Source organism: Ixodes scapularis, unplaced genomic scaffold (genome assembly GCF_016920785.2).
Source record: "Ixodes scapularis isolate PalLabHiFi unplaced genomic scaffold, ASM1692078v2 PGA_scaffold2__306_contigs__length_199485367, whole genome shotgun sequence".
Lineage (NCBI taxonomy): Eukaryota > Metazoa > Arthropoda > Arachnida > Ixodida > Ixodidae > Ixodes > Ixodes scapularis.
The window spans coordinates 21,687,124-21,712,345 of record NW_024609857.1 but is presented as its reverse complement, the minus strand read 5'-3'; the positions used below and the strand labels follow the sequence as shown (position 1 = coordinate 21,712,345).

At 46.1% G+C, this 25,222-nt stretch overlaps 2 protein-coding genes across 3 annotated transcripts in view; one reads left to right on the top strand and one right to left on the bottom strand.

Moving 5' to 3' along the window:
* LOC8034486 (centrosomal protein of 97 kDa) overlaps positions 1–25,222 on the bottom strand; it is a 120,518-nt gene that overhangs the window by 43,897 nt on the left and 51,399 nt on the right. The window lies entirely within an intron of this gene.
* Positions 2,913–8,684, top strand: LOC8034460. The gene has a single exon (XM_029984767.4). The coding sequence runs from the start codon at positions 3,870–3,872 to the stop codon at positions 6,486–6,488; it is 2,619 nt and encodes an 872-aa protein (XP_029840627.3). The 5' UTR covers positions 2,913–3,869; the 3' UTR covers positions 6,489–8,684.

Here is a 25,222-nt window from a genome sequence, read left to right as displayed (position 1 = left end):
CCTGTCTACGGCTATCGGTGGTATCTGTTCGCTTTTCGATGTTATTGTCACAGCTGATTATCCCTGTGGATATCTCTTAACAAACTGATCCGTTTCCAGCCCAGCTTCTCAGAAAATATTCCACTACTTATTGTGGTCTACACTCTCATAAGCTCCCTTGATACATTAGAAACGTTAGCCAGATTGTTCGACTTTCCTTTTCTGCAATTTCGATGCACAGCGGCATTATCTTCTAATCTTCTCAGCGTTCTAAACAGGTTTTGTAGTTTCCCTAGTATTTCTTTACATAAACCTTTGACTATAGTACTGCTGTGCACTGGTCTCATGGTGATCATTTGGTTTTGTTTTTCTCAACATAAAAACGACTTTATATAGAGAAAAAAAAAAAAAAAGATAAATTATCCAAGCACCAAGGAGTAAGCTACGAGTGTAGTTACACGCGCTGCACATGCTAGCGTCTGCTCCACTATTAGGGAGCTTCAGAATAGGGGCCGGGACTCTCAAGCTGTTTGGAGTACACAAAGCCTTGGGGCACTTTATTCTAAAACCCTCTATTAACTGTTCAAAAGCAAGACTCTAAAACAAATGGCATTTTGAACGTGCGACCTTATTTCAACACCTTATTTGGGTAATTTACTTCGGGGCTTGCACGTACAAAGAGAAGGCGAGTGCATGCACAGTGGATATCTATACGTTCCCAACATTCATACTGGTACCTAGTTGGAAAAAACAACCGCATCTCCACGCGGTGAATGATGTTGATTGGGGCGGAACTCTGGTGGTGCTTCTCTGCGTAGACGCAGTATGCCCGGGCGGAACTCTGGTGGTGCTTCTCTGCGTAGACGCAGTATGCCCAGCAGAACGCCCCGAAAATTCAGTCAAATATTGATCAAAGAAAATTGCAAGTTCATTGTTAATCTGATCAAAATTCGCTTTCATATAATTTCGTATTTGTTTTGGTTGAAAAGTGAGCCTCTACACGGGCGCCTTTAAAAAATAAATGCAGTACAGCATGATCACTGATCGCTGGATATGGAACATGCATGTTAAGGGTGATTTGACAAAGCGAGGTCTAAAACACTTGCTGTCGGTGGTGTCCGTCTGGTGGGACGAAGAACCAATTGCGAAAAGTTGAAATCTAAACATATAAGCCAACAAATGCATTACTTTCTGCAGAGTTCGCATTTATACAATGAGTGCCACTTGACCATGATATAGCGGGAAAGTTAAAATCGCCGAGAAGAAAGACTGGCACGCGGCGAAAGCGCAGAATCGAGTGGCCGTGGCAGCACTATGTCGTTTATTTCGTTATGCAAAGTTTCAACAAATGATAATGAGTAGGACGGTCGCCTGCAGCATACACCTATGATCTATTTCTTGTGACTAAGTTCGCAGTGATTCACCGAACACATACAGATACAAACGCACGCGCGTGCACGTGCGCACGCAAATACTTTCTGGTGTCAGAGGTTTTGAGCAAAACTTCAGCATTCACAACAAAAGAAACAACAACAACAACAAAATAAGAAAATCCTTGCAAAAACCAAATACTTGTTCTAAAAAAAAAATATTACAATGCTTTTTTTTTCTTTGATGAAAGAGTTATTGAAAAGGATGGTATATCGGTTTATTCGAATGTTACGTGGCTCGAAAATTTTCTAAAGAATGCAACTCTGCAGGAAAAAAAAAAAAAAAAACAGGAAAAAAAAACGTAAGCCGCGGTACAAGAATTCACGTGAAGTACACACAAAAAGAAGGAAGAAAAAATATTAGTACAGTTTTCACGTCTTTCCTTCATTTCCTCGACACGCATTAGAGAGATGATAAAAGTCCACGTGGCAGTTCAACGCGGCCCAATATTGATCGCGCCGTACCGTATACCTCGCCGCGGCATGCGCTTGACCTACTTTCCGTTCCTCATCTTTTAATATTAATTTCCGCAGCCCCGTTGGCCCTTGCGGAGATGCGCGGTGCACACTGGTCAGATGGACACAATATACGACCAGCTTTGCGCATGGCCCCAGAAGCATTTCACCACGAGCGCTACATGACATTCGGACATTCTTTCCAAGCTTGCCGTCTTTTCATGTCGGCATTGGCCGTTCGAATATTCGGCTTCCGTGCGCCGCCATCTTTGTCTAGTTTCGAACATGCGCAGTAGGATATCTTCCGCGGAAACTGAGACGCCGTCACGCCATGCGTCCCCACAGCTAGCCCAGTGACGAGGCATTCTTCGAAGCATGAAATGCTTTTTTGTTTCCCCAATCCCAAAATGTTGTCAGTCCGTCCGTGCATTGCCCGCTAAATTTAGCGGGAAAACTGACCTCACGCGACCTTTGTCCCGAGTCAGTTTCCCCGTTATAATTAGGGGGCAGATTAATGAAAATATGTAGGTCCTTCACTCCCCAAAACGACTGTTTAACGCCTTCTAAACAAATTTAAACGATCGCTCCTCAAATACTGCATTTTGTGCGTTATAATAAAACATTAAAAATAAAAATCGTTGTCATTTTCTTTTCTGCATGTGGTAATAATTGCCGGAAGGGTGTATAAAATATAGATACTCCCTAAAAATAGAAACTCCCTAAAAAAATAAAACTTACGCAAGGCGAGGAGCTAACCGACAATACCCTTGTTCGTCACAGGAAGCGATAATGACAGTGTTCAGCTTTTATTTCATCTTACACCATAGAGTGCATCAATTGCTGTTTTCTCTTTTTATTTTTACATTCATTGTAGGCCTGGTAAATGGTATTGTTTTTGTTGTTTTGTCAAGTCACAGCTCCTACTTGGGGTGAGCAACATTCCTAAATAAATTAAAAAGAAAAAAAGTAACTCTGCAAGCCGCAGATATAAGCTTTGGCGCAGTTAACCTTTATAGAGGGAGTGTATTTCTTTCATCCGGACACCATATTCTTCGGAAACAAGCTCGCGAATGACAGCTCTGTACCGAACGCAGCTTATCGCCACCCCCGGAGAGGTCAATGCATCTAATCCGTCAGAAGCGCGTGATTAGGACGTCACCTTGCGGCGGTCGATGGCCATCAGTACCGAAGCGCCAGAGAACATTGTGTCAAAGTGTATTCGGCAGCCGTCATCGGGTCAGGCCCGACGAACGCGTATTTTTGGGCTTCGTTAATCGAGTTCTGTATGCCCCAGCAGATCGATCGCGTGAAGCCCGGGAAGCGAGCGCGGCTCCGGAGGGGAACGGGCGTTTGACCTTGCAGCCCGCCGAAGGTAACTCGGCTCTCTCCGAAAAAAAAAAGCCCAACATTTTTTTCGGCGGTAGGATTTGTGCAGGCCGAAAAAGCGTATACTGCGGAGCCGACACTAGGCAGCGCGGTGGGGGGAACGGCGAGTTAAGTGCGAGTGCGTCATCTCGGGAAAGAATAGGCAGCGGATGGAACAAATAAATACAAAACAAAAACCAAAGAACAGGTCTGGAAAGCATGACGCGTTTGCTCGCTCGCTCGCTCGCGCGGTGACTTTCAAGCTCGCGCCAACTACGTGGAAGAGGTAGCGCCGGCTCGGTTCGAACGTTCAGCGGACCCGCCGTGAGGGTAGCTAAAACCCTGGAAGGCGATTCGAAGCTCGACGGATGCCGGAAGGGAGAAAACCGACCCCGCGCAGAAGAAGCGTTCTTCGGCGGCAGCGAACCGCCAAGCCCAGAGCCAAGCCTGCCAAGCCGCGCTGGCCGCGCGCCATTCGGAAACTAGCGCCCTCTCGGGCGAGAACGGCGAAGCAGCCATTGTGATATCGCCAAAAGGCGGTAAGTGTATCACCGCGTACATTGTTTGCGAGGGCCGCTCGGCTTTTTCTTTATTTTGTGGTCGGGTCGAGTCGCGGACTCGTCGCCGCGTGCACCCCGGATGACCATGGGCCCGCATTTCGACACCGCGTTCAAGCTGAAAGTGGTCTCCTACTACAACCAAGTCCGCAACAAATACCGAGCGGGCCAAATGTTCGGCGTGAGCGAGTGTTCGGTTCGCCAATGGATTAAGAAAGAGCCGCAGCTTCGCGCCACGGGACCTTCGCCCAAGCGACTTGTCGGCGGCGTCCGGCAAGGCGCCGGTGCCCTTTCGCTGCTCGAGAACGGCCTCAAAAGGTTCGTGGAGCGCTGTCACCGACGCGGCGCCCGAGCCAGGTACCCCGACCTGGTGGCGTACGCGACGCAGCTCAAGAAGGTGCTCAAGGTGCGTGGCGTCCAGATCTCTCTCGACTGGGTCTGCGATTTCGTTCGGCGGGAGCGACTCGTCACCAGATGCCAGAAACTGAAAAGCGCGCCCGACCACTCGACGCCCAAAAAGAAAAAAGCGGCTGTGAAGGCTGCGGCGCAAAAGAAGGGGACGCCGCCGCCGCCGCGAGGAGGGGTGAAAGGGTTGTCGCGGGCGCAGAACTCGGTCAAATCGGCGGCCGCCAAGTTTCTCGAAAGGGCCAAAAAGCTACAGGCTAAGAAGAAAACGTCAGCGGCCGAAGCCAAGGTCGCACAGAAAAGGAAGGTCGCGGTAAAAGTGAAGGGCAAGGTCTCGAAAAAGCTGGATCGGAAACCAGGAAATGGAGCTCCGAGGACATCGCCGCCGCAGCAACGCTCACGGGATTCGTCGGGTCCCAAGAAAGGAGCGGCCGCCAAAAAGGCGCCGACTGTCAAGAGGGCCCAACCTACCAAGCAAACACCCACCACCAAGAAAACAGCAGCCACCAAAATGACCGCTAAAAAGGCACTGACCACCACTAAAAAGGCAATGACCACCACTAAAAAGGCACTGGCCACTAAGAAGGTGCTGGTGGCTAAGAAGGCACTGACCACTAAAAAAGTGCTCACTGCTAAAAAGACGCTGACCACTAAAAAAGTGCTCACTCCTAAAAAGACGCCGACCACTAAAAAGGTGCTGGCTGCTAAGAAAACACTGACAACTAAAAAGGTGCTGGCTGCTAAAAAGGCACTGGCCACTAAAAAGGTATTGGCTGCCAAAAAGGTTCTGGTTACAAAGAAGGCACCCAAAATATCAGTGAAATCTACAAAGCATATGTTGGGATCTACTAAAAAAGTGGCACATGTGGGAAGGCAGACACCCAAGCAATCTCCAAAACTGGTCAGCAAGCCCAGTCACAAGCCGAAAAGTGACACTTTGAAAAGTGTGGCAAAGAAAGACAAGCACGACACTAAGAAACGGTCGAAGTCGATCAAAGCCCCGCAGCATTTGCTGAAAGCCGTGAACAGGACACAAAAACAGGTGAAACAAATAGTAAACCGTGCCAAAAAGTCTGTACACGAGACGAAAGCCAAAGTTGCTATCGGCAGGATGAGGGGCAAGCCACCGCTGAAGCGCCTGAAGCCTAGGAAATCCCCCACAAAGGTGTTCCGCACTCGGTACAGGATCAAGGAAATGCACCGCAGAATCGAGGAGAACAGGGCGTCAGACTTCTTTGACTTCTTCTATGGACTAGGCCTGATTCCGGTCAACAGGAGTCGTGATGACTCTCTCTGCATCCCCCTGATGTCCGGAACACCAAGATACTATGACAACCCTGGCTTCGTGTGTGACATTAGCAGCTCTCCCGTGAAACCCAGTGCGACAATTAGCAGCGTGAACCTTCCTTACAAGCCCTCAACAGACATCAGATACCCTATCTCAGCACCCATGTCTAAGAGTGCTGATCTGCAAGGCTCCACCAGTCCATCCAGGGGTACCAGATCACGCAAGCATGAGAACCACATTATTAGAGACTACTCCCCGTACGACAAGTTCTGCCGATCTACACTAACAGAGGACAAGCCTGGAAACTTCTTCGAGAAGCTCCACCATGCAAGCCTCCAATCTGAGAAAGCTCTATCGCCAGGAGAGTCTCCCATCACTCCCGAGCAGCTGGCCGTCGTCAAAAAGCTGTTCCCACCTTTCGGACATCTCAAATTTCCAAACCACTGCAGTGCCACGAGGCTTCTGAAAAGCCCTACTGCCACACACACCAAGTCCTTGCTGCCAAAGATGGATGCCGGCCGGCCAACGCTGAGGCCACGAACCTCGGAACAAATCGAGAGGCTTAGCAGGTGCGTCAAGAACCGCCTTTACAGGAAACGAAAGCGCAATCTCTCCGAGCCTTCGGAGAGCACGAGTAGTGCCGGTCCTTTTGCGAGTGATATTGACTGGCTGAGTGCCGACGGTTTCTCAAGTCCTGCCAAGATGTGCCCGAGCCCCCTCTACCACATCCAGGACGCTGGGCCTTGCTTCAGGAAAGAACACTTCGAGGAGAGTGTCGACATTGGACAAGACCTGCCGTCTGCTGTCAACCACCACCAGAGCAAAGCATCGCGGACACTGACGTCTGCTCTGGATGCTTGCTGTGGCAGTACTGGTGGAACAGTTGCACGGGATGAGTCCAGGCAGAACGTGAACACTAGAAGGTCCTGCTTCGTTCTGCCCGAAGTCACCAAAGTGTCGGCCAGGAGCCCAAATAAGAGGGAGAAGGACAAAGCGGATAACCCCTAGACTGTTGTGTGGGCCCTCGTGTGCTCCTGTTGTTACTACAGTGAAACCTGTGGTTTTACAACTGCTTGTTCTGTACAGTATACCAATTTTTAAAGAGTTGACAATGGCTTAATGCGGATGCACATCATACAGTACGAGGCCATCAGGAACATTCACCAAGATTTATCCCAAGTGTGTTCCTCGTGGAAAAGATACTATCTGCCAAGACCTGTGTTTTTGAGGCCAAAGCATAGCATTCTGTTTGGAAGGAGTGATCCATTATGCAAGCATTGGTTTAACCTCTCTGAGAACTTGGTAGAGGTCATGGCTTGTATGATCTGCAATGTAGCCCAGGTGTTACGAGTTTTACTGCTTGATTGTACTTTCAAATTTCCAATTCTACAATGGATTTGGGTTGGCTACTTGAGCTGCAAGGTGCTACACCCTTTATAGCTCTCGGTTACCTTGCCATGCTGTTTTGCCATAGACATGCCTTTATTCACTTAACGAGAAATGATGTATCTACTGTGTGTGCGGGTTTCTTGCCTTATAATTTATGTTGTATATTTGCCAGCACGTGTTAATTCAGATTCATTTTATCTTTTACTATTTTATTTGGGAGAGTGTTCTTATTGTACATGAAGTGAGGATCTTTGGAATCTAAAGCGTCCAAAGATGCCTATACTCTGTTTCACCGTAAAATAGACCGCAGCAGATGCTACGAGCCAATCAAATACTGGGAGTTAGCCACAAGGCTTGATAATTAGGTGCAGTGATGTATGTTATGTGAAGTCAAAGTACACTCTTGGCATTAATTGGCTCGTAGCATCCACTGGGGTTCATTTTGAGACAAAATGGAGTGTCGTGAAAGTTTTCCTATTTGAGGAAATTTGTGCGTGTCTTTTTTTCTAAATCTCTAGGAAATGCTCCTTTCTACGCCTTAATTCATAATAGTATCTCGTTGAAGCACCTTGTTCCTGATATGCATTTTACGGTGACATGGCTCAGGTGTCTGAAAGTTTTTTGTGGAAATCTGGGATATTTAATCTCTTTTGGGAGTCGTTTTACTTAAGAAGTTGTTCATGTATGCGGTACTTGCTATTTCAGAAAGCTCACCTCTTGCACACATTAAAAAAATTCTCATCAAGGATCTCCTATGTACCTTCTTTTCGGTCAGACTAGATCCTTCCCGAAACCAATTTTTTAACTTTGCTGCTTGCCGTTTAAACCTTTCTAAAAGGTGCCAAGCTTGTTAACGAGGTGACCTTCATATGAAAGAAACGACCCACGACCTACAATTGTTCTTGTTCGTAAAAGCAGCACATTCATTAATGTGGCATCTATCAAATGGAAAGCAATTTGCTTTTGACAAAGTTTTATTTCACTTGTAGTTTTAACAAGATGTAGGAAGAAACAAAATTTCCTATGAAGTGTGTAGTGTATTTTGACAAAATAACTGATAAATGAGCACAATCAGTAGCACTCTGACCAAAAGTCCAAACGCTTTTTAACACTCTTCGTGAGGTGAGAAGGGGTGTGGGGGGGGGGGGGGGGGGTTCTCCCGAAAGTAACAGGAATTTTAACTTTGAATCATGACGCAAGCTTACAATTTTCCGCGTTAGTATGCCAAGCACCTTACCCCAGCTGGACAAAATTATTTGTTGGACTGCTTTCTGTCCACGCGTACGGCTCGTACGGGTAGACAACAAACTCGCAGACTGCTGCTTGTACGGCGGGAGCAACATTCTGCGATTTTATTGCTGGCCACGAAGAGCAGAGTGCGTGTGAAATAGTGTTTACTTTTGAAGGAAACAGCAGCCATAATGGTTCATATGCTTCGACGGGATTTTAAGGGTGACGCTTTTAGGTGGTTTTCCCGTCTCAAGAAAGGCGATATGTCAGCTGAAGACCAGCCAGGTTCTAGGCGACCTTCGACAAGCAGGAATGATGCAAACATCGAGAGTTCTTCAGGCAATCGACGACGATCGTCAAAAGACCATCTAACGAGTTTCTAAAAACACGAGCTGGTCGTGGAGTTCATGCCAGCGGAGTTTAACGAATTACTTACAAATAAAGCACCACGATAACTTCCCTCGCTCGCCCCTCCCCCCTTTCCCCATGCCGGTAACCGGACAAAAGCTCACCCGTTTTTTTTCACAGACCCCGGCAAAAGCTCACCTCATTTCGTTTTGTTACACGGCAAAACAGACTGAAAAAAAAAAATGTGGACGCGATATACATTGCTGATAAGATGAAACTTGCTTTACTCAAGGTATGGCGGAGCACCCTTGTGCCACGCCCAAGAAACTTCGTGAACCGAAGTTTTTGAACCCAAAGAGTGACCGAAGAAGTATTTTTTATTGTGCTTATGTGACGCTAAACGCGCACATAAAGGTTAGGCACAATGTCCCTTCATTACTAATGCATGGGTTTTCTGCATGGGTTTTCTGCATGGGGTTTCTTGGGGTTCACCGTTCAGGGTAAGATTTAAAGTGAATGGCTAAGAAAATTAAATTGTTTCCGTCATCGTGCGTAGTAAATGTATTTGAAATGAAGGATTACCTGAAGCTGATGTGAAAGGGAAATTGAAGCAAAACTGTAATGTATAAACCATTGAGTTGCGAATTTTTAGAAATATTTTGAAGGAACGGGAGTTGGGGCTTTTCGAAAAGTACAAGACAGATGACCACCTTAGAAAGCTGTGCGGGATTTGGGATTGGCTGGCGTTCCTTCCACCACAGCTTGTTCCCGAAGGACTAACCATCAGAAAAAAGTTCACCGGTAACATCGGCTACCTGCTGGACTACTTTGATTGCACGTATGCCAACGGCCGCTTCTGTTATGCTTCTGTTCCTTCTGCGGCGGCACTCAGAGCGAATTCTTCCCTTCGCCTGACTGTGTGCCGACGACGACCGGAGTTTCCCCGGGACGGTGGAATATGTACGACGCCACTCTTCAAGATAAAGACCGGACGAACAACACCTGCGAAAGATGGAATACCGGGTTATAGAAGCTTGTCGGCCACGCCCATCCAAGCGTCTAGAGGCTGATTGAATGCCTACAGCAAAATCGGGCGCTCGTTGCCACGGCATTGACACAAGCCCGGAGAGGTGAGCCCCCTGTGAAGTGGGTGCGAAAATACCACTCTGCGCCTGCAGAGTCGTCTTAAAAATATTTGCGAGGGCTAACGAATACATACATCGAGATATACCAAGACTGCTGGGGTTCGTAGGGGCCTGCATTCGCTTCTAGCCAATTGATAAATTAACTTGTTTCTACCATAATCAACAAACCATGCGCCTGTCAGATTTAATTCATCGCTGCATTTTAGTGTCGCATGCATGCACCTAGCTGTCCGCACTCGTGTTAAGACCAACATGAATTTTTCTCCTAGTGAGCTATTGTCCGGGTCTGTGAAAAAATGGGTGAGCTTTTGTCCGGTGAGCTTCTGTGCGGTGAGCTTTTGTCCGGGATTCCCCCATGCCCTCACGCACCATTGTCTTGCCTTGTGACTGGTTGCACATCTTCCCTACTCACCTATTATCAATCCTCGTGTAATTTTTTTTATTGCATATGAATGTTATGGAAGTGGAACGATTCGCTGGCGTAGACGACGTGCAAAAAGAGTCGCAGGAGGCCAGAAACAGTATTTCTGCTAAAGAGTTCAAAACCGTTTCAGCAACAGTAAAAAAAAAAAAAAAGTTTGGACAAGTGCGTTGCGGCACTTATGCGTTGCGTCACTCTGAAAAGAGATTAAAATATAACTAATCACGCATCAAACAACGTTTTTTTCTTGTTTCGTTTACTATTGGTTACATTTTCGCGTACCCAATGGTAAACGTGATGTAACATCAGCGGCCATTGTGGTGGATTTGCTGCCAGAGCACACACTTCGCATCACCGAACCCGTTTATCTCGGCAAGAACAGGTAAGAAGGGGCACCAGCACGCCGTGATGACATCACGCGCAAGCCATGTCGTTAAACGCCCGTAAAACAAAATTCTCCCGAAGATAATTCCTATTGACACGTAAAATAACTAACCAGATTCGAACACTCGGAAACAGCAACGCGTATGCTTGCTACTGTGCAATGTTCGCATGCGTACGTGATTTTTGCTTGTTTTGTCCGCTAAGGTAGCTGAGTACTTTATGTGGAAGAGAACCAGTCTACGCGATAAAACTTGGGTTTCGACGACAACAACATGCATCAGTAAAACGCGAAAAAAAACAATAAAACAAAAAAACGTCGTGTTTGCGATGGCTGTGTCACGAGTACCAGGCCGAGGCTGACGTGGACAATAAAACAGGCTGTACCTTCCAGCGATATCAAAAGACCCTGGGCGATATCATGCGCACACTGTGGCACACAACAAACTATCGTAGATCTTTCCGCGCCAACAAAGGCATACGACGGTTTCTATCGGACCGTCGGGTCTACGAGCGTTTTGAGGAGCGCGCTCTATTGGGGAATGGAGATCGAGGCCACGGGGCCGCCGTACAATCGATCGGCAGGGCGAGCGAAGCTTGCGAGGGTGCACCGAGCTCCAGTCGACCAGGGGCCCTGCAATCTCGTTTTGGGGAATGAGGCAGCAGCAGCAGCAGCTTGGGGAGGGCATAGGGCAACCTTCTGAACTCGAAAACCAACATGGTGGTTCCTCAGAGTTGACGACGTCGGCGTTGGCAAAATCGGGAGATTTTGTGTCGGAGGCTTCCGAAACCATATGTGAAAACGGATGCTCATGCCTCGTCGATATGGACGCCTCCGTTCCCCAGAAATAACCCTCCATAACGTGAGTCGTCCATATAGTAACAAATCAAAGTAAAACAAAAATAAAAAGAAACCACACAAATATTGTTTATCAAACGCAGGGAACAATCACGTTTTATGTAGCAGCAAAAAACACGCATATATTCCCAGATCGTTCCCAAAGTAGCCGTCTATATAGTCCAGACTGCGGGTTTCAATGTTAGCGGGGCAGGATGGCACGGCGACCCGTCGGTCGCAAAAATATTTCGTCCATATTGCGAAGTATTCATCCTAACGGGTGTCCGTATTAACCAGACACGGCTGTATAACGCCTGCGGTCATTGGAAACTAGATAACAGAAAGAATAAAACACGGAGAAGTCAAACCGTAAAAGCGTACATTGTACGCGTCTGTGTTTCGACCCTTCCGTGTTTCATTTTTTCCGTTTCCTATAGTGTACTTCACCAACACGCTAGTTTAGGAATATCAAGTCGTTAGGAAGCCCGCTCTAGAACGTTGGTGTTTCACCGAATTCAGCACGGGGCGCTTGAGGAACGATTAACCGGGGATAGTTCGAATCAAAATGAAGTGGCGGGCTATGGTTGATTACACACAATAAAAAAATGCGCAGAAATAAACGTCAGTTGTCAGTTACCGCTTGTCGTGTCTTCTACTAATTGTGTACTTTATCTGTATGTATTTTATCCCAGGAGATGGTTCAGCCTGGAGCACGGTTTGGAATAAGACGAAGCACGGTGCTTTTGCCAACAGCTTCTAAAAAAAATACAACAAAGGAGCATGTTAACTATATAATAATGATGTCTTTAAAGTTTTTTTTCGTTACAAAACAATTATAAGAGTATTAATGTGTAATGACATAATGTACTCCCTACCCCCCTCCACGTCTCCTGAAGAAGACGGTAGCATCAATAAATAAATAAAATAATCAAAAATAAATAAAGGAAAAAAAAATGCCACGCTAACCGTAGTAGAGATGGAGAATACACAGACAGAATAAAACAGGTAAATGACGAACACAGACACACACAGTTCTTTCAATGAGCAACGCGTTTTATTTTTTCTGCGTATTCTGTCGTTTTTTAACGCGCTCTGCTACGTGTGCTTAACCATAGTTATAAATAACTTTTTTTTGTATGTCTAAAACGATTAGAAGTGTGTTAACATGTAATTACAGAATGCACCTCCCTCCTACCACGTCTCCTGAACGAGACAGTAGTATCAATCAATAAAACAAATACCGTAACATCCCTAGAGATAGCCCCCCCTAAAATCGAGAGAAAATCGGGTGAAATTAAGGAGTGGGCTCGCTGTACAATCAAGAAACGTCGAAGAAAGAAAACGCTATTTTTAGATCCTATTTTCCTGCCAAACTTGTTATCGCGGCGGGGGACAATGAAGCAAGAATGACTAACTCCCAGTCAGCAATGTTCGCTTATATCCCTAGCTGCAGTTAAGTCGAGGTTCGAACACATTCAAACACTGCGATTAGAATGAGTGGGCTATCTTTCGGGCATACCTGGGTAGTAATTCAATTACAGTAGTTTACTCACTGTAATTTAATTACTTTTTTTGTAATCTGCAATTGTACGTAATTAGGCTAAAGAGAATTGTAAGTGTAATTTCATTACTTTCTAGCGTCAGTAATTGCAAAATTTCAGGCACAATTACAACTACTTTTGCAAGACTTTGCGGCATCTCTGAAAATCTGTGTCACCGAGTGTGTCACCGAGCGGCCTAGCGCTCGGTGACACACTCGCCACACACAGACACGCACTCACACACACGCATAACAAAAATACTAAATAGCGTCGCGTTGTTTGTTGTTTTGTTGCTTACACTGCGGGCTGAGAAACAATCCTCTTTGGAGCCTACCTCAAGGGCGCCGTGTGGCGCCGTCTGCAGTGCGAGCAGAAAGCAATAGCATAAACATACCAATATATTTAAAGAAACAGAACTGAGCTTCAGCTTTCAGCCGAGGTTGGGGATTTTCATTTTCTATAGAGTTAGTTTTTCTTTTTTTTTTTTTTTTTGCCAGTTTTTTACGTCCCCCTTCGAGTCCTGTCGAATATTTGTTTCTTTGTATTATTTTGAAGTTTATTTCCTGCTACGGATATTATTTGCATAAGCATTTTGGAGACTAGCCTCGCACCTGTGAATATTGTCACCATTGAATCGGGAGCCCCCATTCGGTTCTTATATATTTCTGAGTCGTTATAATTTCAACTCAATGTAAATAATATACAAAATCATGAAACGTTTCATTGTGATTGTGGTCGTATTAGCGCGTGTGGGATTGTAGTTTTATATTAACACTATTGAAATATTCAGATACGACTAATTGTCCCATTCTTACCTGCCCTGCCAACAAAAGCGAATCAACCGAATTTTACTTTAGCGATCTGGCGTCTTCGAGTATATGAACTAATTTATTATTATTCATAGAAAATATAAGAACGTTGCACTTCATTGCCCCAATCTGTCAAATTCTATCATTAATTTAACCAAATTCACAAAAGGATAGTACAATACGTGACATTTATACAGCGATGTTTAAGCCTCCTCAAATATAGGAGCAAGGAATCAACAAATGCGTTGCATTCTTAACAAGTCTTTTGAAGTTATATGGCACAAGTCGGCCGCTCTCCGAAATAAGTAACTGTAAATAATTGCATTACTTTTTAAAAGTAATTGGTAATTGTAAAGCGTTACTTTTCACGTAGTAGTAATTGCAATTGTAGTTGAACTACTTCTGAAGCAAAGTAACTGTAATTGTAATTAAATTACATTTTGGAAGTGATTTACCCATGAGGTGCTTTCGGGAATCGAGACAAAAATAAGGGTGAGCTATCTTTCACGGGCTCTGGGAATATTACGAGTTGCATTTTTCTATTCGCAGCTAGTAAATATGTCTCTAGCAGTCAATGCTGAGATTTAGTCGGTCATCCAGTAAATGGGGCTGGCCATGACCATGCATTGCTTCAGTGGACACAAAACAAAACAAAAACAAACAAACAAGAAAACGTTCCCACCTGTTTTTGACAAACACCTTCCAGATAACAAAGCCGTAATTTTGTACGTCACGGAAGTGATAGTGCAAGTTGTACCATCGTGCAAGTTGCCACCAGTTACAACATAATGTCACTTCATCCGTACACATTATGGTAATCCGATAATATGCTCCCATTTCAATTGTAAAAACCTTTTTAGTGTGGGGCGTTTTACATTTTGCAGATAAATTGAAGCGAGCGAGTTCAGTTAACTCAACAGTGTATGGGGTTAGCGGCTCCATGACATCACGTCCAATAGACCTTTTGCCGAATTACCCAAGCATGAAAAAGAATGCCGGGAACGTAGGCGCACCCGCTGCGCGTGCTGGCGTCTTCAACTCTAGCTGTTCGAAGGCAAAAATCTCAAACAAATGGCACTCCGCACGCGCGTTCCACGGACGTTTTATTTTTGTTATTTACTTCGAATATTTTCTATATGGAAGGTGAGCACATGCAACGCGTGAACCTACGTTCCCGACAATCTCTTTGATGCTTGTGTAATTTAGCGAAATGTCTATTCGAACGAAGGCTAACTATATCGTTGATTGATTGATTGATTGATCGAGGTTTAGTGGCGCAGCAGCATCCAAGACCACAATGCGCCAACAACTATGGCAATTGCACGAAACCAGGGTTATAGAGAAGAAAGAGCTGTAGTAGCCTTGTGGGTTATAAAAACTATGAACATGAAGGTATACCCACATGGGCATGATTCCAGGACACGTGTTAAATTTTAGCTGGTCTAGTAGTCTAATATCTCCAAGAAAATTAGAAACAAGCGGTTCGTCGCCGAGTAGGATGACCAAATGTACTCGGGTATGCTCTTAGTAAATTCGTGCAAAATGTCTGTGACGTTCACGGATGCTTAATGGTATATGACAGTATTCATAATCCAGAGCATCCTCCCCTCGCAAAAGAAGCTCATGCGGAAAACGTGTATAACCAATTCGGAGTCGACGTAAAACTACCTCATACAATCGCTCGCGATGACGTGCACTCTCCCATTCCTGAATTAAAGGTTCTACTGGATGCCACTTATTGTTCATCTCTCGGTTCCACTCCTCTTGCCACTTGCACTTTGTAGACTTTTTCAGGGTATGTCTATAATCTCTGTAGGGTATTTTGTGCAGATCCACTTGTCTATCCTCAGCAGTGCTCGCTGCACGGTCAGCATCCTCATTCCTAGGAATTCCAACATGTGAAGGTACCCAGCCTAACGTTATTTCTTCCTTCCTTTTTGATGCTGAAAATAACCGGTTCCTTATCTCTAGAACAAGTGGATTTTGGACATCCCTTGTTGTGTCTAGAGCTCGTAAAGCACTAAGTGAGTCAGTGTAAACAATTGACTTACGAATCTTCTTTTTAAGAATGTTGTCTATGGCAAAGAATAAGCCATAAAGCTCTGCGGTAAGAATACAGGCACTATTGTTAATTCTCTGGACACACTTCACAGAAGGCCCTACCACTGAGCAGCCTACATAAGAATCTGTTTTGCTCCCATCAGTGTAGAAAATTGTGAAGTCTCGGTACTGGTCCTGGAGTTCAAAACATTCTTGTCTTAGAACTTCATTAGGGGTCTGTTAGTTTCAACTCACAGCGGATGGGCATGAGGTCCCAAGGAGCTAGTAACTTCAAGCGTTGCACAACTAAGGCCGGGTAGCACATCCAACCCTGCGGACTCAGCAGAAGAACGAATTCTCATAACGAGCGGTGGAACAAATGAAGGCTTATTTACGAAAGTCTGCTCATAATGTACTTATTCTATCCAGTCCAGGGTCGGGTGACCAGAAACAGACCAAATTCGCAGAGAGTACATGAGGCCTAATTCGAACCTCCTTTCCTTAAGTGAGGGCTCATTTGCCTCTACATATAGGCTGAGTTTTGGAGAAGAGCACCAGTGGCAAGTCGGAGCCCCTGATGATGAATGGGGTCCAGCATCTTGAGAACCGATGCCTGCGCGGAGCTGTACACAATACAGCCACAATCAAGTCGGGACCGTACGACTGAGCCAGGGCTGTGCAATAAACAACACCGATCAGCCCCAGGACACGTGCGACAAGACCTTTAGTATATTAAGTGATTTCACTCATTTCATTTTGAGGCTCTTAACATGTGGAATGAAAGTCATTTTAGAGTCAAATATAAGACCTAAAAACTTGTGTTCGTTCTTTACTGCAATAGGGACTTCACACATATTTAAGGAAGGCTCAAGTAAAATTCCGCGGCGACGAGACAAGCACACACAAACCGTTTTCTCAGTAGAGAACCTAAAACCAATTACATCTGCCAATTTGACCAAATTGTTGATCGTAAGTTGAAGTCGACGTTCACAGATGGACGGATTACAAGATGAGACTGAAATTTGTTCATCATCAACATAGAGCGAGTACTGAACAAGTGGGGGTATAATACGAAAAATCGAATTTATTTTTACGATAAAAAGTGTTACGCTAAGCCCGCCGCCCTGTAGGACTCCTTTTTTTTTTTTTTTTTTGCAAGAATTCTTTAGAAAGAGTTGCCCCAAGCTTCACACGAAGAGAGCGGTCTCGGAGGTAACTATGGATGGCACCTAGCATTCTGCCCCGAAGACCAATGTTGAACAAATCCTCCAATATGCCATAGCGCCAGGTAGTATCAAATGCCTTTTCCAACGACAAAAAGACAGAGAAACAATGCTGTCTATTTACAAAGGCCTCTCGCACAGCAGTCTCAAAGCGGACCAGATGGTCTACCGTTAATCGCGCCGAGCGAAAACCACACTGGTAACGGTCAAAGAGCTTGTTTCTTTCTAAATAAAGTATAAGCCTTTTATTATCATTCTTTCTAGAGTCTTTGAAAGACAACTTGTGAGCGATATCGACCTAAAGTTAGACGTACAGACAGGATCTTTTCCTGGCTTCAGCAGGGGAATAATGATAGCCACGTTCCAAGATGAGGGGAAGCAACCTTCAAGCCAAATTCGGTTGAACAAATATAAAACAAGCTCAAGAGTTGACGGATGGAGGTGCTGAAGCATTTGGTAATGAATGCCGTGTGGCCCATAATCCGTCTGTTTGGACGAATGATGTACCAGCTGTAGTTCAAAAAGTGTAAATATCGGATTATAGGGCTCTTGCAAGCCACCTGACATAGGAACTGCCTTTTTGTCTGCTTGTGTCTCGGTCATTTCAGAGAGCTTGTCTCTGAAATGACTGAGTATAATGTTGAGAACTTGAAACAAATTCGAAATGCTCACCAAGGACATTCGCCTGTTCTTGTAGGCTAGCAGGGCATACTACATTTCGGTTCAAGAATGGGACAGAAAATACCCGGTAGGAGCCTTCAATTTTATGCACACGGTCCCAAACTTCCTTCGAGGATGCACTGCTATTAATTGAAGAAGCATACCCTCTGAAGCTGCTTGGCTTGCCCTCGGATACACCTCGCTTGCGCTCTTTCTTTTTCAAAACCGATAAGGTTACTTGACGTGGGGTAACGCCGGAAAATACTCCATGCACGATTCTGTTCTTTTGTCGCCTAGCGGCAGTCTTCGTTCCACCACGGCTTTCACCTTTTTGGAAGATGTGAGGATCTCATGGCAAGCATAGCGGCCTGCAAGATGTACTGAGTACATGCTCAGTGACATCATCGATGGAAAGATCAAGGGATGAACATGCTAAAAGTGAGGCTTCTGTAAAGGTTAACCAGTCGGCCTTTTCAAGCTTTCAACAAGGGGTACGTGTTAAAAGACCAACAGGAGGATGGCTGAACTCTAAAACGAGTGGAAAGTGGTCACTTGTTGGGATGACCTTCCATAAAAGCCGGGGGTATAAGGAAGGATGACAAAATGAAAGATCAATGAAAGTAAAGCTACAAGTTGCTGAACTAAAATAATTGGCTTCTTTTGAGTTGAGCAGACCCAATCCTCTGGAAAGAACAAACCCGTGAACGAGTGCCCCTTGAGCATCCCTTCTACAGCTCCCCCACAAAGGATTGTGTGCACCGAAATCACCTAAAATCATGTAAGGCACCGGAAGCTGGCTAATTAGATCATCTACCTCCTCGTCCTGCAGCTGATATCCCGGGGAGATGTACGCTGAGCAGACAATAATCACGCGGTCCAACAGCATACGGACAGCCACTGCCTCGAGAGAGGTTTGCAAAGCCACTTCACTGGACGGTACCATGCGTTGGACAACCACTGCAGCACTACCGGATGCGACAGACGCGTTCAACCTATCTTTTCTGAACACTTTGAAGTGTCTACGCACAATTGAGTGACTTTCTTTAAGGTGCGTCTCCTGCAAACAAAAGGCAGCAGGGCGGTGTTCATTTAATAAAAAAAAAAGGTGACGTCGTCGTAATTCGAAAAAGTCCACGGCAACTCCATCGTAAAAAAAAAAAAAAAAAAAAAAAAACAGACATGATTAAAGTCAGGCAGTTAGCCGTTCATCAGGAAGTCACAACCTTTGTGTAATGGCAGCTAGAGCAAAGCTAAGTCAGCCAGAAGACGTAAATTTCATAAAATGTGAGAATGGACAGGAATGGTGATTTGATGAGTCTGCAAGAAGGCAGCTCCGACCGAACCTTTGGGGAAAACAATTAAAAATAAAGTTCCCGGCGAGGGAGTCGCCAGTAGTCCTCTGGTTGGTCTATGTGGAGCTGCCCCCTCTGACCTCCAAGGGCGTCGAGACTTCGGACCGAGGCCACTGGCGAGGGAGTCGCCGTTACTCCTCTGTCTCGGCTGGTCTCTAGGAGTAGGTGGAGCAATGGGGATGAACAAGATATCTCAGTGTCGTGAGGTCAGTGTAGCGACTGAAGATGCAGGATGATGTTCTTGTTGAGAGAACATAACAGCCTTGTGGAGTATGAGTGTCACTTTGGTGAAACAATTTTTTTTTTTTTTTTTTTTACTTTTGTTTTTGCTCTTGGGGACCTGCCACTCCATGTCGTCTGGGTCCGACGCAGGAGTGGATAGTTCGGCATCCTCCTCCATTGGTTCTGCCTCCTGGGCGGAGTTTCTTGCCGGTTTAGGGAGGCTCTGGGAACGAGGTGGAAGACCCCGGCCCCGACCTCCACCAGCCGGAGGAGCAGAGGTACTGGGCATAGTCGCCCAAGCCCACCTCCCCCTGCCCGATGGTGCTGGAGGAGTGGCACAAGAATTGTGCCGCTCCTTGGATGAGGACGCTCCCTCCGAAGAGTTCGGTCGGGAGCGTGGTCCTCTCTCTTTGGAAGGAGACCGCGAAGCACGGACAGGTGCGGACATAGCCGACCCATCTTGCGTAGGAGAAACAGCCTGTGAACCCTCTACATGAGAGGGGTCAGGCTGCTGCCCCATGGAAGAGGTAAAACTCTCACTGGAGGAGAATGTGGGCCTAACAGCCGAGAGTGAACGCCCAAAAAGCTGGAGCTGGGGTGTTGGGGATTGCAGCGGCTTCCTAGCACCCAGGAAGGACGTCTGGGTTGCCAATGCAACCTTCAATGGTGCAGGTCCCGGCTGCACCACCTGTGCGAAGCCGCCCTTGCGCAAAAACGCAAAGCGGCGACACGCCTCTGGGTATGTCAGGTTTTCTTTCACTTTGAGGGTAAGAATTTCTTTCTCATCTTTCCACGTCTTACAAGATCGGGAGTAAGCGGGGTGGGGCTCTTTGCAATTTACACAATGCATCGTTGGGGCAAGAGACTGCTGTGAGCTCAGTTTTGGCACACATAGCACAGGTGGCTTGGCCGGGGCAGTTCTGTGAACCATGTCCAAATCTTTGGCAGTTAAAGCCCCTTCTGGGATTTGGAACGTAAGGACGAACTTTGCAGTAGAGGCATCCAGCTTTCACAGACTCGGGAAGTGGGGTGGACTCAAAGGTAAGCACGATGTGCCTCGTCTTCAGCTCTTGGCCGCCACGACGCAAGGAGATGCGCCTTGCAGCTAAAAACCCCTGTTCTGAAAGACCCTTCACTACTTGGCTCTCAGACGTATCCAGAAGGTCGTCCTCCGAGATGACTCCTTGGAGAGTGTTCAATGTCTTGTGGGGTATCACTGTAACCTTGTAGTCCGACACACAGTTGAGAGCAAGGAGTGCAGAACTCTGGTGGCTGGTCTCAATTTCTACAAGCAAATCACCAGATGCCAGCTTTTTAGCCTTGAAATCCTTTCCAACCACAGTCTCGAGGACCTTTTGCAACAAGAAATGGTGATATTTTCGAGAGTGGTTTGTCGATTTCAGAGTGGAGTACCAAGAATTTCGGGAATCTAGGTGGAACAGAGTGTGTCTCGTGCGAGGTAGAAACTTTGGTGCGACCCCTATTCAGGGGCCGATCAAGAAAAGATTTGTTGTGCGGACCCATAAGAGATGGGACAAAAGTTCAGTGCCCGGGTGCACCGCTCACCACGGAGCCCAGCAAGGGGGTAGGTAATGGGCCATAGCAAGAAAGGCTTGGCTGACACAATTACTCTACCAGTGTTACCCGGGCACCATACCCTAGTGTGGCTGCAGGAACCGGACCTGTTTCCACTCAAGGTTGGCCCTTGCCACCTAAGAAGATGAAAAAGGAAAGAAGACAGTATAGAAGAAAAGAGAAAGAGGTGGAAGGAAAAGTGAAACAAGGAAGAAGAGGGTAAAAGAGGCGACTGACTGAATCATCCTAGTCGGGCCAAGCCAGGACACCCATGCATCTACGAGAAGCAGGGGCCGAAGCGGTATATTGCCTCCCCCAAGGGGCCCCGAAGAGTCCAAACGTACCCCGCGCTTAGCTCAACCACCAGGATCCCCTTTTCCCCGGACACGGGTTAAGCCATGCACAGCAAGGCGTGCTTGAGCGAACCCACATTGCTCGGGGTTCGTAGTGACGCCACTCACCAAGCACCTTCGAAAGTAGGCTCCCCCTGCATGCGGGTATGGTGGCCCACGTGGCTGGGGTTCGTGGTGACGCTAGTCACCAAGCACATAGCACCTGAGGTGCAGGCGCCCCTTGCGGGGCTCGAGGTCCGTGGAGACGTCACTCTCCAACCACCTGCTTTCACAGGTGCCCCCTGCGGGGACTATATCGTTGGCTTCGAAACAACTCAGCGCCCCCGTGTAACCATATCAGCCCTTTTTCAGATATAAATTAAAAACCTATCAATTCGATTTCGAAGTATGAGTGGGGAAGCACACCAATGATTCCTAGACTTCTAGATTTCAAGGGCCACATAAACGTGCTGTAAGCCTGCACGTTTCATTTATTTTTTCTTCATCTTTGTGGCTTGCGGTGCAAGTAGATCGTTTGACCCCTCCTCCTAAGTTACAAATAAGCGCGACACATTGCCAACCTTCCCGTCTGAGTTTAATTAATGATTCAAGGTACAAGCAGTCGGAAAATGAGTTGGGAGAAGTTCAAGTTGTTCGGCAAATGCAAGCATGGAAATCTATACTTATGCCCGATACTCACGGTTCGGTCTCGTATAAGCCAGGGATGCACAACATATATATGGCCCGCTGACCGCTTTCGGTCAGCAAGCGGTTTTTCTGCGACCCACGGTGCCGCTTAAACTTTAGGTCACTAGCTTCAAAAGCGTCGATCCCAAGTTCGCTGAAAATCTGAAACTAAATTGATCTAGGAAGAGATACACTTACTTCGTCGCACACCAGATGTATGCATCAGGGATGGGAAAAACGCAAATGAGCCTGCAGTTATACCACCGCACGTATGACACGTGCCACCCGCGCGGTTTCCTATAACCGTTACATCGGTCCGCATTAATTTTCAACTGCGTATACTATCTCTGCTGAATCACATTCAAAATTTTTTTCGCATTGGTAAGTTCACTAAATTATTTCAAAACCTTCCCTCGAGATTTTTATTTTTCTTACCAGTATTCTCCAACGATTACGAACCGACGACGACAGAAGCCATTTTCACAGTTTCATGACCTCGTGGTGACGCCACAGGTCTGAGAAAAAGCGCAAAGTCCCGCACTACACAAGGTTTCTCGGAAGCGGCTTCACGTTGCATGAGATCTCGATCGGGATTTCTACGGCTGCACACTTCGCTAAAGCGCGCAGTGGTCGATTCTCGCTGATGAGTTAGAGTAGATGTATGCCGATAACAAATCAGACCGCATGCTTAGCAGAGGGAGAGAGAGAGACAACACAAGTGCGCTTAGTTTATGCATCTGCTGGCTGATAGTTTATGTAGTATTTTACGAGCGCCATGCGCTGTCAAAGAGTCATACAGACTTTTTTTTTACGTTAGAGTCACGCACAGACGCCACACTTGTTCCATTTTGCCTCTACGGAGTACTACGAGAAGACTGTTAAGAAAACGCACACAGATCTGCGCATACATACGAACGAACACACACACATCCGTGCACGCACGCACACATAAAAACCCTCTGTTCATTCCAGAGCTGATCACGATGGGTGTTATTTATAGGGAAGATACAAACATTTCTAAGAATTGGGTGGTTGTGGGGAAAAAAATTAAACTCTTGTCAGGAACAAACTGCCAGTCATAGCGAACGTCAAGGACTACCAAAAACAAATATACTAATCAGCTAATTAACTCAAATGCAGTCATACCATTTTGATTAGCGAAATAAATATATGGCTCCAGTTAGAAACTTGCTGAGTGCCATCGAAAAGCCACCAGTCAATTTTAGAAATACTTTGAGAAAGTAGTTATAATTGATTGTTCTGGAAATTTTAGAAACAGGCGCAGGGCTGGCGGTGCGAAAACCCGGATAAGAAACGAAAAAACCGCGCTGGCGCGTCCAAGTTGGATGCATCTGCGGGATCCGTAAAAACGAAGCACGCGCCCCAATCGGTCTACAATTGACCGATTTAGTGGTCTTCGATGATGTCCATCGAGTTCCTAATTGGAACCATATGTTTATTTTCACCAATTAAGGAGTCAATTAGTAAATTTTAGTGAGTGAGCTGGCTAACTAGTATGTTTTTCGCAAATCTTCGACGTCCGCCCGCCGTGGCTGGCAGTTCGTACCAAAAAATAGTTGTTTTTATTTATTTATTTTTTCCTCAGCCATCTTATTTTTAGAACTTTTGGAACGGGGTTTGTTCTGAGAACTGAGTGGACGCGAGTTGTATAAAGGCTCTCTGGATGAGAGAACACGCTGACGCCATCAATCGGGGATGATGATGATTAGGAGTTTATTTGGCGCAGCAGCGACGAGGGCTATAATGCGCCAACAATAACGTATTTGGAGCATACCATAACAACAATTACTTCAAGGCTACAAAGTTACAAATGGTATAACTATTCAGTTTGTTTTAAAAAAGTCAACAATACGCCTGAGAGGAACACAAGCTTTATCGCCAAGGAAAAAAGAAGGGCGAAATGGAAGGTGATCTCTAAAAAGTTCTGGAAAACATGATTGACGTAGTAGTTGGTGGGACGAACAATGCCATAAAATGTGTATAATAGTCAAAAGATCTCCACAGCGGTCACATAGTGTAATATCTTCACCGCGAAGCAGATACTGATGAGTCAAACGGGAGTGGCCTATTCTTAGACGGCACAGAAGAAGCTCCACGCGACGTTCCTTGTTATTTTAAGAGCTCTCCCAAATGCCCAAAACGGGCTTGATAATGTGGAGTTTGTTATTGCCCTCTTTATCCCATTCCAGCTGCCATTTGTGAAAAATAGATTTCCTCAGAAGTGGTTTCAGATCTTGGTAGGGTAAGCCATTGGATGTTATTGATGAGCCTCGAGCATACATGGCCAATTTATCCGCCTCTTCGTTGCCCAAAATCCTAACATGACTCGGCACCCAGCAAAACTTCATGTCCTGACCGCGTCAAACATGTAGATGTTGTGCAAGGAGAATCTTTGTGGGCGTCAGGGAGGACATAGCTCGGCTTGTTTTCAAAAAAGCTGTGAACTTCTGCAAATATGAAGGGTAGTGCAGGAAGGATGTTTTGGATTTGAATACTTCGTAAGAATAAGATACGCTAAGATGCTGGCTCCGTTTCTCGAGGGACATTTGATGCGTATCAGCATACAAACCCCTCACAGGAGATGTGCGAAATGAACCTGTAGCAAGCCGTAGTTCAAGGTGGTGTATTGGGTCAAGTGTCTTAAAGGGGCCCTGCAATGACTTTTTGACTGGTTTTTAATTTGCACTGAACCTGAGCGTACTGAACGTACTAACTTAATCCAACTTTTCTTTTCTCAAATTTCGCTTTATTTTAAAAGTTATAGGCAAATTAGAATTACAAAAACAAGCAAAAAATAACCTCCTCCATGACGTCGTAGGTCCTGGCTTGAGTGGCCTTGAACTAGAGGAGGAGTAGTGAGCTCATCAAGCCCACACGGCTGCCGCACTCCGTGTCGACGGCTCGAGAGGGCGCCACTAAAGCATATGCTGGATAGGCTAGGTGAAGCGGGCGGTCAGGGCGGCTCGTATTGCATTTGCTGCGCGATTAAACACTAATTCGGCTTGGCACTTCATTGGCCACAAACGACAACAAACACGGGGTAAAGATCAGTTCAGAACGGGAGCCACTTCGCGCTGACGCACCGCCAAATGGCCAAATCGCCAGCAGGGCCCGCGCCGAAGGCCTTCGGAACGCTCGGAACCGGTCGGATTCTTGAGCCGGTATACGACCACAGCGCCGCCGCGTACATCCGGGACCTTTCTACGCTCCTCGTTCGTCGTAGCCTCATCCCACTAGCCTTTTCTAGTATGCGCCGTTTTTTTTCGCCGCTTGGTGTCGGGTATGTCGACGGGTCATTTCTCGCTTCCGTACTTTCTAAACTGCATTTGTTTCTTTTCTGATCTAAAATAGTGAACAAAAACTACTTTCATACATAATTGAAACGGTTCGCGACACTTATATTTTGTATTTCGACTAAAAAAAAGCTCTTAGCGGCTTTGACCAGTGGCAAGCCCAGGACCAAAGACGTCACATTTTGCGCGCTTTCGGTACCGCAGGTCGCCCTCGTCGGTGGAGGAGGTTTCCGTG

Coding starts and splice junctions, on each gene's coding strand:
- LOC8034460 (XM_029984767.4), top strand. CDS start 3,870: ATGACCATGGGCCCGCATTTCGACACCGCGTTCAAGCTGAAAGTGGTC.